Genomic DNA, 14,472 nt, shown 5'->3' on the forward strand with positions numbered 1-14,472 from the left:
GTGAAATGAGGATGGTGAGAAATCTAACAAAATAAACATTGCGTCAAGTTCTCAGGGCACAAATCATATATGAAGCATCGTATAAGATTTCCCATGATGTGCAAAAGAATATAAACTTGAAAAAAAGGTGTCTGGACCGCCCTGAAATCTATGGGTAAATATAAAGGTACCCCTGACCGTTAGGTCTAGTCACATACGACACTGGGGTTGCAGTGCTCATCTCGCTGTACTGGCCAAGGGAGCTGGCATTTGTCCGCAGACAGCTTCCAGATCATGCGGCCAGCATGACTAAGCCTCTTCTGGCGAACCAGAGCAGTGCATGGAAATGCCGTTTACCTTTCCGCCAGAGTGGTACCTATTTATCTACTTGCACTTTGACGCGCTTTCAAACTGCTAGGTGGGCAGGAGCTGGGACCGAACAACGGGAGCTCACCCTGTCGCGGGGATTTGAACCGCCGACCTTCTGATCGGCAAGCCCTAGGCTCTGTGGTTTAGACCACAGCGCCACCCACTTCCCATTAAATGTATGGGTAGAGGGCATTATACAAATTTAATAAATAAAACAAAATGTAACCTCAGATCAAAGAGTTAGGGAATAAATAGCTCAGTCTATTTACCTTGGCCTTTTCGTATAATTACATCCATCTCCTCTTACCAACACATTTGGACACGGGCAGGGGGATTGTCATATGTGAGGCCGATCATCTGTCTGCCCTCTCTACAGGGCAGGCCAGCCTGCAGATGCTCAAAATAAGCTGTGCACACATGGATAGCGGTGCTGCTGCTGTTGCCAGGCAACCACTCTGAGCAACGGGATGAATGAAGAAATATATATATTTCTGGGTCAAGCGACTGGATCGCTTTGCCAGTTTAGCTGCTCTTTTCACTTCTGCTCCCTCGGTCTCTCCACCCTGGGCAACGAGGGGCCCTGCCTATTTATGTGGCACTTTGCATGCCTGTATGCGGGAGCCCATGAAGACTTTCACGTCTAGGTTATCTTGCTTACGAGGATGCCAGTGAAAAGCATGCTCTTGCAGCTCAGTGTCTGCTGAGCCTTGCGATCCATTAACATCCAGTAACAGAAGTGATGGATTTTTGCCTCATTATCTTGGGGAGCCATTTAGGAGGCTAATGTGTCTTGTGATTAGGGAGCCTTCCCTGGTGCTTAGATTAGAGGCAACTCTGCACAATTTAATCCATCACTCCTTGTTATGCAAACCAGTCCTTATAAAGGCTGTTTGTTGGCTCCCTTTGACCCATAGTATAATAGATTTCATTCAATATTTAGGCCCAGCACTTAGCTATACTTGAGGAAGGGGGGGGGACGACAGAGGAAGCCTTATGTTAAAACTACGGGTTCCCATATTTGCTGTGATTGACAGCTGCTCTCCCAGGATTCAGGAGGGAGCTTTTCCAGTCCCGGGCTGTTTACATTCATATGTATTGTACAGTAATTATTAACATTATTTTTTTAATGTATTAGTGGCCATGTGATAATTTTAGCTTATAAATTTTATTGTTTAATGTCATAACTTGTATATTAAGGTACTTTTATAGCTCTGTTTAGAGTAGGTAATGTCTTGATAATATAGACGTTTTAAGTTTTTTGTATCAATCCAGTATATTTTCTTTTAACTGTTGAATGATTCTGTGTACATTGCGGCAGCCTTTGGCTATGTGCAATAAAAGTGGCTGGCTGACTGTATTGTGCAGTATTTGTGTCTGTATTTACATGCATTGGAGAACAATACATTTGGCTTGCTACCTGACGCCACCAGTGGCAAGCATTGATCCTCATGCTGTTGGTTAGCGGTCCAGATGATCAGCAATGAATGAGACAGAAATCACCAATAATAGTTCCATATCCTAGCCCTAGTTAGTACCTCCTTCCTGAAGACACTTTCCCTCTTACTTGGTATTTTCGATTACCGTGACTGCTGGAAGCAATGCCCGGAAATGCTCAGCCATTAGCACCTTGATGAAAAAAATGCATCAGATGATGATGTTATGCTTTGAACACAAGTCATGCAATATGCATTTGCTAATGGTGCAAGTTATAGGACAGAAATGTTATGCCACTATAGTTTACTGTTAAAACCAAGATCTATATTTATATATAATAGTAATGTATTTCATTTATGAACTGCTTACCATGTTTTCATAGTAGAATAAAAAAGAAGCAATTGTGTGTGTGTAAATAATAAATAATGGTGTGTGTGTGTGTGTGTGTGTGTGTGTGTGTAAAACAACTGCATATAAAGCAATGAATCCAATACAGACTCCCCAAGGCTTACTGAATATACAGTATATAGATGTAGTGCAAAACATTTACAGCTAGCCAGATATATAGATGCAAAGATTAGTAACTGTATTCTTAAAGTACGGTACCGATATTTTTCTTGATTTTACAGTCTATCTTTTGTAAACCACTTTGAGGGTTTCCCCCCCCCCTTTTACAAGGAAAAGTGGTGTGTAAATGTGTGTGTGTGTAATATTAAATATATATAAAATATATAAAAAAATATATAATTTATTGATCTTTGTATTTTTACAATGCAGAGAGTTCACGTGGATTTCCTGGATCCGAAAACCAACACTTTAGTCACTGCAAAACAGCAGCTCTCAGAAACACAGACCTTTTCTAAACCCGGGAGTTGCATTTCCTTCTGGGCAGCCTTCCAGGGACCCCACAGACAAGGTCAGAGGCAGAGGTGGGTAGAGCAACAAATGTAAATATTAGACTAGTTCTGCGCACACTAACACACTCTCTTCTCTCTTCCATCCAGCCAAGCAAGAAGCCTTATCAGTGTTTGAAGGCCCATTCCAGTCGGGCATAAGCACTCAGGAAGGATGCAAATCAAGGCAAGTGAGTGGCATGGCCTGGGGAGGTAGGTGTGGCTAAGGAGGGAGTCTGACCCCAGGGAGACTCATGAAGGCTGGATAGAAAGGCCTGGAGGAGCTGCATTTGTCCCTTGAGCCTGAGGTCTTCCAGCCTAGCTATAGAATGGAAGGTGAATTCTTCTCCCCAAAACAAGATGCCTCACATTCCTATAAACACATAGGAAACCAGAGATTCAGTGTAACAGAATTCCCAGACTGCAACCCGAGACCAGCATGCTGCTGCTGCTGCAGCATTGCGACAGCTGCCCCATGTATTCCTGTCTGACCTTGGTGTTTAATAATTGCTGCGTCCAGGGCCGCCGCCGGTCACATTCTCAGAGTAATTTTGGGAGCAGCCAACAATGCAAGTGAGCACCAGCAAAAATGTCTGAAAGGGGAGATAAAAGGCGAGTTCTCGACTGCTCCAAAGAAAGACCACTCTGCCTGGTGTAAAGTCTTGAAGACCTTCTATTCATGGCATCTTGTGGGTCTGAAAACAGCCAGGGAGTGGAATCCAAAGCAGCAGCGACCCCAGACTGTTCAGCCGTGCTATGAATACGCTGCTTCTGTTCAATGAAATGCCACCTGTCAAAAATGCACCTGTGTGCATGGATCTCTAGGTCAGGGGTTCCCAAACTCTGTCCCTGCCCCACCACCATGGACCACTTGAAAAGCCCTGAGGGTCTTGGCAGACCACTTAATGATTTCCCCCCCTGCCTGTTGCGGTAGTTGTAATGCGCTGGGCTAGATGCTGTTTTATCCCTCGCTACCTGGTGTCTCTCAGCAATACCACAAATATTGACACTGCCCAAGGCTGTTGAAGAAGAAAGGAGACTTCTGCTTCAAAGGGAATTAAAAACGGGGGGAAGGAGGGTGTAAGCAGGGGATGTCCACACTCACAACATACATTGAAAGCACTATGACAGGCTTCCTCAGACTCGGCCCTCCATATGTTTTTGGCCTACAACTCCCATGATCCCTAGCTAGCAGGACCAGCTGTCAGGGATGATGGGAATTGTAGTCTCAAAACATGTGGCCAAGTTTGAGGAATCCTGCACTATGATATCACTTTAAACCATGGATAGGCAAACTAAGGCCCAGGGGCCGGATCCAACCTAATCACCTTCTAAATCCGGCCCGAGGATGGTCTGGGAATCAGCGTGTTTTTACATGAGTAGAATGTGTCCTTTTATTTAAAATGTGTCTCTGGGTTATTTGTGGGGCATGGGAATTCGTTCATATTTCCCCCCAAAATATAGTTGGGCCCCCTACAAGGTCTGAGGGACAGTGGACTTGTTAAGGGTGCTGAGAGTCGTTATGAGACCCCTATTCCCTCCACAGAGCTACAGTTCCCTGGGTAGAGGGATTGTTTGTTAAAACACCCTGAGAACTGCAGCTCTGTGAAGGGAATAGGGGTTGCCTAACAACTCTACAAACTACCATAATTCTTTGGGAGGGAGCCATGACTGTTTGAGGTGGTATCATAGTGTTGTTGAATTTTGTTTGCCAAGCTCTCGCTTGTCTGACTTGCTCTGGGCCTTGCCACATATGCACAAGAGTGGGAAGGGGCACCAGGAGGATGCCAGCTCCCTCCCTTCTGTGGCTAGGACTTGGCAGAAGACTTTGAAAGAGATAAGGGAAATGCTGGTTGCTTTGCTAGCCGTGGGAGAAGCAGCATACAGTGCAACACACACCGCAGACCACCAGCATGAAGCTCGTGGACCACTTGTGGCCCATGAACCACAGTTTGGGAATCTCTGCTCCAGGTAATAATAGAGAGGCATGGGGAGACAAGAGGAAAAAGTAGGTTGCAGATTCCTTCGCACTATTTATGCCGCTGGGGTCTCAGATTTGGCTACTAGCAAGGCAAAAATAGGATGCCATAAAACTGAGCTGGCAGTCTAATTTGAGAAATACCTCCTCCTCACTTTCTGCATATTTATATATTCATAATTTATGGATGCCTCAAAGTGTTTCTAAAGTCTCAGATCGTGTTTAAAAAATTATCGCTCGCAGACAGTGCCTCTGGAGTGGAAGCTATTTTCTGCGTGTCAGGGCTCATTCAAATAAATACATTTTCACTCAGCAAAAAATGAGGGATTTCTTGCTTCTCCTGTGGTTGCTCTTCCACCAGGGGCAGAATTTCGTAATATGGCATCGTGAGTGAGGACAGCACTTGGTGCCACCCACCACAAATATTTCTTATTTTCACAATAATTCCTTTCGGTACAGTAGCTTTATTAAGGCTCTTCTCAGCAGACACCCAAACAAATATAGGTTGCTGTCGTTGTTATGCACCCCCAACCGCCCGCACCACCGAACTAAATCTAGTGCTGCTTTCACTCTTGCATCCAATTTAAGCTGCAGCCCTTTTCTTCGAAACCAATAAAACTTTATAGCATAACTCAGTGGCGGGCAGCCTTTTTGGAGTCAGGGACCACGTCCCCATGGAAAAAAGTGGGTTGTGGGACATGGGTGTAGCCAGGATTTATTTTAGGGCAGCAGGTTTTGTGTTGGGGGAGCAGAACTGAGTTATCTGCAATGCAGTTGGTCAGTTAATTAAGTATTTTTACTTACTGGGCTGGCCCACAGCTACGCCCATGTTGTGGAACATATATCACTGACAGCAAAATTTCTTCCCTTCTCTGTCTCCCCTTTCATGGTCCATTCATACTTTTCACTTCCCAAGTTCAGACCATATTGCCATGCAGTCCTTGTAGGGACTTCTCAGTGTCGCAGGCAGATGTGAAGGAAGAAGAGCGCCAGTGTAGAATAATGGCTAGGATGCTGACCCCAGTGTCATAAGTGCTGTGCTCCACATTGGCCACCGTTGCCCCTAACATACCTCCAATTTGCCCACTTTTGGTCCCTACCCATGTTGCAGCTCATCCAGGGGCTTGGAACCTCGCGACCTCTGCCAACTCTCTGATTCTATTATCTACGATCAACTGGGCAAGAGCAACAGAAGATTCCTTTGGTTACTGGGATGCCCTCCCAGGGACCACAGGATTGCAGGGTTATTCCAGTTCTGGAATATTAATAGATAACGTGTAAAACGTGCAGGGATAAGCAAGGAAATAATAAAAGAATCAACTGAACAATGATTAAATTATAACAACACAACAAGATGGAAGTAGTAAAAATAAAATAAAGTAAGATCACACATGGGTGAAGGGGAACAGGGGGTATAGGGGAATTTGAAATATTATTTATAATATAAAAGCTTTAATATAAATTTTCTAACTGTGTGGTATTTGTATACAGCAAGGAGAAGTTTAGAGTAATTAGGTATATTTTAATTTAGGTAATTATGTAATAGATTTAAGTTAGAAAATGAATATGGATGTTGAATTTGATGTTTGTAATTTTTCTTTTTTCAGTTTTGGAAATAAATATTTTTTTAAAAAAAGGATTGCAGGGTTATGAGTAATAATAAAAACATGAATGAATGTTGGTAAGTGGCTGTAAGGTCTATGGAATAAACGTTGTTGTTGTTGTTTCTTATTATTTGTATGCTGCCGTATACCACTAGATTTCAGGGTGGTTCACAACATAAAATCACAATGTAAAAATACAGAAAATTAACAACAACAAACAAACTATATATATTTACAAGCTACCTCCAAAGCACAAGTTTAAGTAAATTCAGCATATTTCAGTTTATGTAACTGATTAAGAACAATGGATATAAACGACACAACTCTCCTAGAATGTACTCAGAGGGATGTCTATCTTATAGGACTACTGTCATCAATTATAAATTGCCTAAATATGTGCTAGGTGCATGGGAGGACTGTGGTAATGTATTATGTTTACTTAGGTTGTCTTTGACTGGAGACAACAGATACGGAAGGGGCTGTCTTGGAAAAGACAGTGGCAGGTTTTACATAATTTGTAGTAAATTGATCGAAGTGAATTATATTTATAAAGACTTGGTTGAAGTATGTTTGATTGGTATAACTGTACAAAATTGCACTATGATTATTATAAATATTTTTAAAAGGTAATAAAAGAAATCAAAGTTTGCTATCTGGAGCAAATAAAGCAAAGTCAGTGGCTGTGATCCAACACTCAGATTGCTTAAGGCTGCAATCCAACACACACTTACCTGGGAATAAGACCCATTCCGCTCAAAAGGGTATATACCTCAGAGCTGAGCAGGGATGGTGCTGCAAATTCGATTGACTTTAACAGAATTTAAGGAGACTGGCTAATCTGTGCAGGACTGCAATAAGAGCTGGATGCTGGCTCATTAGTGGAAGCAGTTAGATGGTGGAGAGGGTTAAGGCTTAATCAAAGGAGGAAGTTAATTAGTTAGTTTTATTTTGCCTTTCAGGAAACAAACGCTTCCAAGCCAGTTTACAAGAACAACAAACAATATCAATAACCAGGACCCCTTCTACACAGGGCATTTCTGTGGCTTGGGTGCAGGGAGTTGACAGGCAAAGCCCAGACGTGCTTTGCTTACATCCACACTATTTTAACATTTACTTTGTCAGGGCTCCGCGCCCAGAAAAAGCACGCCCCAGAACAATAGTTTGTTAAAGGTCCTGAGAATTACTAGGACACCCCCACATAGCTAGAATTCCCAGCACCCTTAACAAACTACAGTTCCCAGGATTCCTTGGGGGGAGGGAGGCATGGCTGTTTAAAGTGGTACGGTACTGCTTTTAATGTATGGAGCATATGAGGCATTACATAATTCCTTCCTAAACAAAAACGTTTGTAGCAGGCACCAAGAAGAGTACATTGAAGGTGCCCCTTGATGTCACTAGGCGGGGAGTTCCAAAGTGTGCCTGCTGTTGCACTGAAAGACATTTTTCTTACAAATGCAAAATGAGCACTTGTGTGGCACCTTAAGCCGTGCCAGTTCCACAGACTGAAGTGATTGGGTGGGCATATATGGGATTATTAGTTCAATAAAGACAAAGCAACAAGCATTTGCTCATGCATTAAGTCTGGGATCTGCCTGGATGCCAGAGACGATCCCTTTCCTGATTTTGCTTGGATTATTTTGATGCTGCCATAAAGTAGCGTGGGCCACCAGCAAGGGCTTTTCCTGTGCTGTATTGCTTATTTTGGCAAATTCCTGGGCTAAGGTTGGGGTGGTGGCACAGAATCCAATTCTTTTTCCTCCAGATATTTTAAAGCCCCCTAAGAATCTGAAGTCCAAGATACACGCCTGGTTGGTCTGTGGATAAATCTAGATTTTTCCAATCACGCGTTTGGAAAAGAAAATCGAAAAGATCCGAACTGTGTGTGCTGAGACTTTGGATGGAGTTGCCTTTAAAAGAAATCTCTTGTCCCTGGTTCTTATTTGCAAACCTCACCAAAAAATAAATAAATTGGAATTTCAAAGCAAAGGGGGTTGTTTATTTATTTAGCGTGGGGGGAGAGAACTGCTTTTCATTTTAATCTAATGTTCACCAAGGAGGGATACTCCTGTGCTTGTCCTTTATGTGACCTTAATTTTGTGTTGCATAAAGTGCTACTGGAAAAGAAGGGCAGTTTTGTTCAGAGATTACAGCTGCTCCTTTCAGCAGAACTTCCACTGGCTTGGGGAGCGGGGAAGTGGCAGAAACTGCACCTGGTGCCTTCTTAAGTATTAATGCATGGGAGAGTGTGCATGGAATGATTCTGGTGATTCTCCAGAACTAATTTGCGAAGGGAATGAGGAAGAAAAAAAAAGAGAGACCCTGCATCCTCGTGAGTTTTAATGACTCCCAAAGTTCTTATTCATCGCGAGCCATCACACCTTCAAAGTATTCTTATCATCTAATCCTCATTTGCTCCAGCAGAGCACACCGTACAGGAGCCCATTAAATTGCAATCCTGCAGGCATTTTTTAAGGGGTTCCTGTCCATTTTAAAATTCAGTTATGTATTTATTCTTTCTGTTTCTATTTTGTTTTCAAACCAGGGCAGGCCTCCAACCTATCTGGAACCAGCTGACATACTGTCATTGTTTAGGAAAGCGTACAAAATTATTTCCTCAAATGCCGGTTAAATGGTGAGAATCTCTTGTTGCTCTCCTCTGCATATTCACATTCATTCTTGACCACTCCTGCCCCCCCACCCCATAGTTAAATCTAGAAATCTTTGGCCTTTTCCATAATGTGAAGTGAACCACTTGCTCTGAGGTGACAGCAGGGATTGGTTTAGAACTTTCTGATGTACGGCGTTCCGTAAAGCAGGGACTGACAGCAGTTGTTTTTGGCTATTATCACATTTGATAACCCTTTTTGAATAGGTACAATTGCATCCATGGTGGCAGCCCCCCCCCCTCTGCTGATGCAACTCTGCAAGAAAACCGCCAAGTCCAGTCAGAGAATGTATGGACACCAAATGTCACTCAGCAGCAACTTAACACACTGAAACAACTTTGTCATGCCTCTTTCTCAAAAATATCTACTTGCCGCTGAATCGTAAGACAAGAGGAGAAAGAGAGGGTGATAGGAAAAATCTGATCACAGAATTAATGTCATTACAGTGGTACCTCAGGTTAAGTACTTAATTCGTTCCGGAGGTCCGTTCTTAACCTGAAACTGTTCTTAACCTGAAGCACCACTTTAGCGAATGGGGCCTCCTGCTGCCGCCGTGCTGCCAGAGCACGATTTCTGTTCTCATCCTGAAGCAAAGTTCTTAACCTGAGGTACTATTTCTGGGTTAGTGGAGTCTGTAACCTGAAGCGTATGTAACCTGAAGCATATGTAACCCGAGGTACCACTGTATTATTTATTTCATATATTTGTGTACCGTCCTCAAGGCAGTTCACAACATAAAATTCCAATATAAAAACCACAAAATACTTAGTAAAAATAACAAGAAAAAACCAATAATCCCCCCTCTCACAATACATTTAGAAGAGCACTGGATGTCAATCATCTAGAGGCTGGGTTGTAAAGGAATGTTTACGCCTGGTGCCTAAAGGTCTATCATGAAGGCGTCAGCCGAACCTCCCTGGGGAGAGCATTCCACAAATGGGGAGCCACTGCAGAAAAGGCCCATTCTTGTGTTGCCACCCTCCGGACCGCTCATGGAGGAGGCTGCTTGGCAATTTGATGCTTTATGCAATGGTGGCTGGTACCCACGGGCTGGTAGGGCAGAAGGAAGGGAGACCAACAGTAGGGGGAGCCAGAGCCAAGGAAAGACAGTTCTGTCCCCATCCTCTTCCCTGCTGAGTTCTAAGAGGACAAAACTGAGACCAAGGAAAAGGAAGCGAATGCCCAAGAACTCCCCCTGGACATGTAGTATATATGAATGCAGGCAGGTGGGGGCTGGCTGAGTCAGTGGGGCAGTGCCCCATTTGCCCTAATGTGCCAGCTCCCACTGCCTATGCCACTTGTTAAAGAGGTGCCACCGCAGCAATTCTCTGCAGACAGCAGCAGGATTGGACCATGCCTATTTCTTTAGTGAGAAGAGCATACAGCTTCATGTAGAACATGGCTGGTAAGGAGCCTACAAAGCCATGCATTCTGATGCTCTGTTACCAGCCAGGCTAGAAATGTGATCTTTTACAGAGCCACTTTACAATTTCCTCTATTTTATCGAGGGCGACTTGTCTCTGAAGGGACGAATGCCGGCACAATGCTTCGTTTCCTCCTTGCTGTGATGTATGTGTGGCGCGGCGGCAGAAGACGGGGAAGAGAAATCGACTTCGGCTGGGGAGGCTGGCCCGGCAGAGGAACAACTTAGCGCCGCAAAGATGCCCCTCGGTTACCGCGCCAGCATCCTAGGAGGACCTCGGAGGCCTTTTGTTCTCGCGCTGGGCGGGGAAGGGGACGATGCCGGGGATGCCGCCGCCGGGGGGCGCGCGCGCGGGGGGGGGGAATCGGAGAATACCGTCGCAGCGCAAGGAGGAGGTTCCCGCTTTCCCTTGCGCGCAGCTGAAGGGCGCCCCCCCAACCCCCAGCTCACCACGCGGCGCGCTCCCGACTCCTTCCCATGCCCCGCGTCCGCTTGGCGCAGCGCACGGAACCGCAGCGGGGAAGAAGGGTAGGAAGGAGAGGCGGAGCCGGAGCTGGTGACATCACGACATGCCCCCCCTTTGCCGCCTTCCCCACTCCTCCCCCCCAAGTTGTGAGGCGGACGGGGGGGGGTTGTTAATGAAAACGTCTGCTCTACTCCGCCTCCTTCCCGGCGCGCGCTCGCTCGCTCGCCCTGCACTGCCCGGCCAAGGAGTTGGTTGCGCCGCGCGCGCGCGCGCCTTCCAAGCTGGGCGCCACCTCTCCGGCTCGCCCGCCCGCGCGCACATACAGACACGCTCGCTCGCGCGCGCGCAGGTGTTGCCCTCTCCAGTCTCCGAGCTCTTTTGCGCTCTCTCTTTCCTTCCCCTCGCTCGCTCGCCCGCCGGCCGCGCTCTCCTCTCTTCCCTCCCGCCCGGGAAGCCGGAGGACGGGCTCCTTCTCGGAGGAGGGGCCGGGGAGGAGGAGGAGGAGGAGGGAGCAGCCAGGAGGAGAAGAGGAGGGAGGTTCCCCGTTAGCAACAGCGCCGCCGAAGCCTCCCCCCCCCCTCAGCCAGCGCCGCCTTCCCACGTGAAGAGCCGGGAAAGGCCAAGCAGCGAGCGGCAGCAGCGCCCCGCCAGCCGGCCAGCCAGCCTGCTTGTGGAAGAAGACGAGAGCCGCGGCCCAGCCGCCGCAGACCCGCTCGCCGCCTCCTCCGCCTCTGCCTGCTCCCTTCCTGGCATTACAGACCCTTCCTTGGCAACCCTTTTCGGCGCCCTGCTCTCGCCTTCCCTTTACGCGCAGCTCTCTCCCCCCCACCCCTCATGTGACCTTTCGCTAGATCCCCCCCCCTTTGCAATTGTGTGCACCTCCCTTTCTTCCCCTCCCCAGTGCAAGACCTCCCTCTCCCCCAGCTTTGCATCGCCCCCTCCCCGTTTCAGCGCAGGCTCCCCCCCCCTCTCCTCTCCATCTCTTGCAATTGCTCCGGCTCCATCCTCCCACGCCTTCCCGCCCCCAGCCTCCCCCCGCATCTCCCGGCAACGGGATACTCCGATCCACTTTCCCCTCTCATTAAGAGGATCGCCTCTCCTTTCACTCCGTCCCCTCCGCTTCGGCTCTCTTTTCCCTTTTCTCCTCCTCCTCCTCCTCCTCTAGCTCCATAGTTCAGGCTCTCACTTTGCTTCTCTCTCCTGCCTTCCCCCACTTGTTCTTCCGAGCCTCCCTCCATCTCTCCCCCTCGCCTCCACCTGCTTCTCCCCTCTTATTCCACAACAATATTTTGGGGGGTGGTGGTGGTGGTTCTGCCTCGGCTTGGAGAGCCGGGGAGGGGGGCGCCTGGCTGTAACCCCCTCCCCATGCCTCTGACGCCCGCCTGCCTGCCGGTGTTGGATGCTCCAAGGAGGAAGCGAGGAGGCCTCCCGGCTCTTTCTTCTGGGGGGTGCGCGGGGGGGCCGAGATGATGACTTGATGCTTGGCTTTGCCATGGATGGGATGACATGCTTCATGGTTGCCTTGGTCACGCTGCTGCTCTCTTGCCCGGGTCCACCTTGGTGCGTTGCCCGCCGCCTGGTGCTTCCGACGGGTCTCCCGGTTCTGCTGCCTCTGCTGCTGTCTCTGCCGGCCTCTCTGGCTTCCCCGGTAGCAGGTAAGGGGATGTGGGGAAGCTGGCTTCAGCCCTGGGAGGATGCTACCTGGCGTCTAGGTGCTACTCTCAGGCTTCTTTTGTTGGGACCCTGGAGGCCAAGATAAGCTTCCCTCTTGCAAATTCTCCTGTTTTGCGTTGCCAGGATATCTTGCAGTTGGCCACTTTTTTAGCATCAACCCTCTCTGTCTCTTCTTTTAGTTGTAATTGTGTTTTTTCCCCTTCAATAAAAGTGCCCCCCCACTCCACTTTAGTGGTGTTTTGGGGAATAGCCAGTGTAATGTTAAAAGATGTGAAGACAATGAAACCTGAACAGTTTCTTTTATTGTACTGTGCATGTGGCTTTATGCACCACATAAAAAGGGACTGTGTCATTTTGGGCACATTCTGTGCACAGAGATATTTTTCTGGATGTTTTTATCATTGAGCATATACAAGTAAGCCAAAGCAATCTTTTATTTTTATTTAATGAAAGACACTCCTAATAAGAAACTCTTTTTTTTTTTAGGGTTACATAACTGAACACACCCCCCAGCAAAAAATAAATAAAAAGGTAGCAGATGGGTCTATTGGAATTGAATTAAAATATAAGAATTGTGCTCCACTGTAACTTGCAATGGGTTTGGAAATTGGGTATCCAGTCCTCTATGACGTCATCTGAAAGCTGATGTACAGCTGAAGCCCATTTGAGATTTGCTTATTTCTGGGGAATGGTGGAGTATTGGTTTTTTTTTATGAATGCTTTGGCACTTTTGAAGGTTTTAGTATTAGCTTGTAGTAGCATTTATAGGATTCCAGATATATTCGCTGGGAGCTCAGTGTGGAACCTCAGAGTTTGGAAATGAGGAAGGTAATCCAGTATACAACTTTGTAAGACTAAACACTGCTCACTTCAGAAAAAATAAACACCACGTAATGGGTCTGGTTTTTCAATTGAAACAATAACTATTGTGCTTTGTTAGTATTTTTTCAGTACTTTAAAATTGCAGAGACTGTTTTCATCTGATAATAGAAAAATATACAGAATTATAATGCAGTTGCTAAATTGCAGCAAATGGTTTCCGTATGCAGACATCCACTTGCAGAGGAACCCCCCCTTTCTCCTATTTGCTCTCTTTCTAAGAAAAGGAAAATGTTATCCTAAAGTTCACAAACCATAGTTGAGAGAGCAGTCACCACCTGCTAGTGTATGCTTTTGTTGAAATCAAGTTTATCTCTTTCTCTTTTTTATCAAAGATATTAATTTAAAATAGTACATCACAAATCTTTTTTTCAGCAGCCATCCAGAGAAATAACTGGAAAGAGTAATTTTACCATTGACAAAAACTTAATTTCTTATTAATAGCCAAGCAGTATTCAATATTTTTCATTTTGATCATCTTTTCCTGCCTTAGGCTGCAGCCCTAACTTCAGTTACCGGGGAGTAAGCCTCACTGAATTGAATATGATTTACTTCTGAATGGATGTAGTTAGAATTGTGCTGTTACTTCCTTAGCATTTGCATTTTATCCATGGAAGCTAACCAAAAGAATGACAGTAAGGGAAGGGACCATTCCATTAATCTTACTGGCCATTGAACTGGGTCAAACACAAGGTGAAAATCAGGTAATTTTGACAGATTTAGCATGTGGACTAAATAAAAGATACAACCGTGTATGGATATATTGGAGTTAATGGTTTTCAAGCACACAAGTGAGATGTTCAACATCAAAGGTGTCATTGGAAATATACTGTTCATTAGGAGGACACAGCTGACTTTTCCTATTTCATTAACATCAACTGGAAAGTATGACAATGGGCATATTCATGATTGTGGCATGGCTCTTGTTGCTAACGTCCAGCCAGATCATACGGTGAAAAGCCCTGTGAATTTTTTTAAAAAATGAAGTAGCCTCTCCAAAGTCATAATGAGGTTTTTAAAACGTAATTTTGGTTTCTTGGTCTTTAAAACATAAGGTCAGTGTTAAAAACTTCCCTCAGATACAAGCAAAGCATAAGAATTTCTCAG

The 14,472-nt window shown here is 45.9% G+C and overlaps 1 protein-coding gene across 5 annotated transcripts in view; it reads left to right on the forward strand.

Annotated features, from left to right (window-relative positions):
* Positions 1-12,211: 12,211 nt before the first annotated feature.
* KIAA1549 overlaps positions 12,212-14,472 on the forward strand; it is a gene marked incomplete at its 5' end in the record, with an annotated part of 114,361 nt that continues 112,100 nt past the window's right edge. For all 5 annotated transcript variants that reach the window (XM_082240356.1, XM_082240360.1, XM_082240357.1 and 2 more), the window contains one exon: positions 12,212-12,467. In XM_082240356.1, the coding sequence (XP_082096482.1) occupies positions 12,212-12,467 (256 nt within the window). The remainder of the gene's footprint in view (positions 12,468-14,472) is intronic.

This window comes from Podarcis vaucheri (genome assembly GCF_965113315.1).
Source record: "Podarcis vaucheri genome assembly, chromosome: 10".
In the NCBI taxonomy this organism is placed as follows: domain Eukaryota; kingdom Metazoa; phylum Chordata; class Lepidosauria; order Squamata; family Lacertidae; genus Podarcis; species Podarcis vaucheri.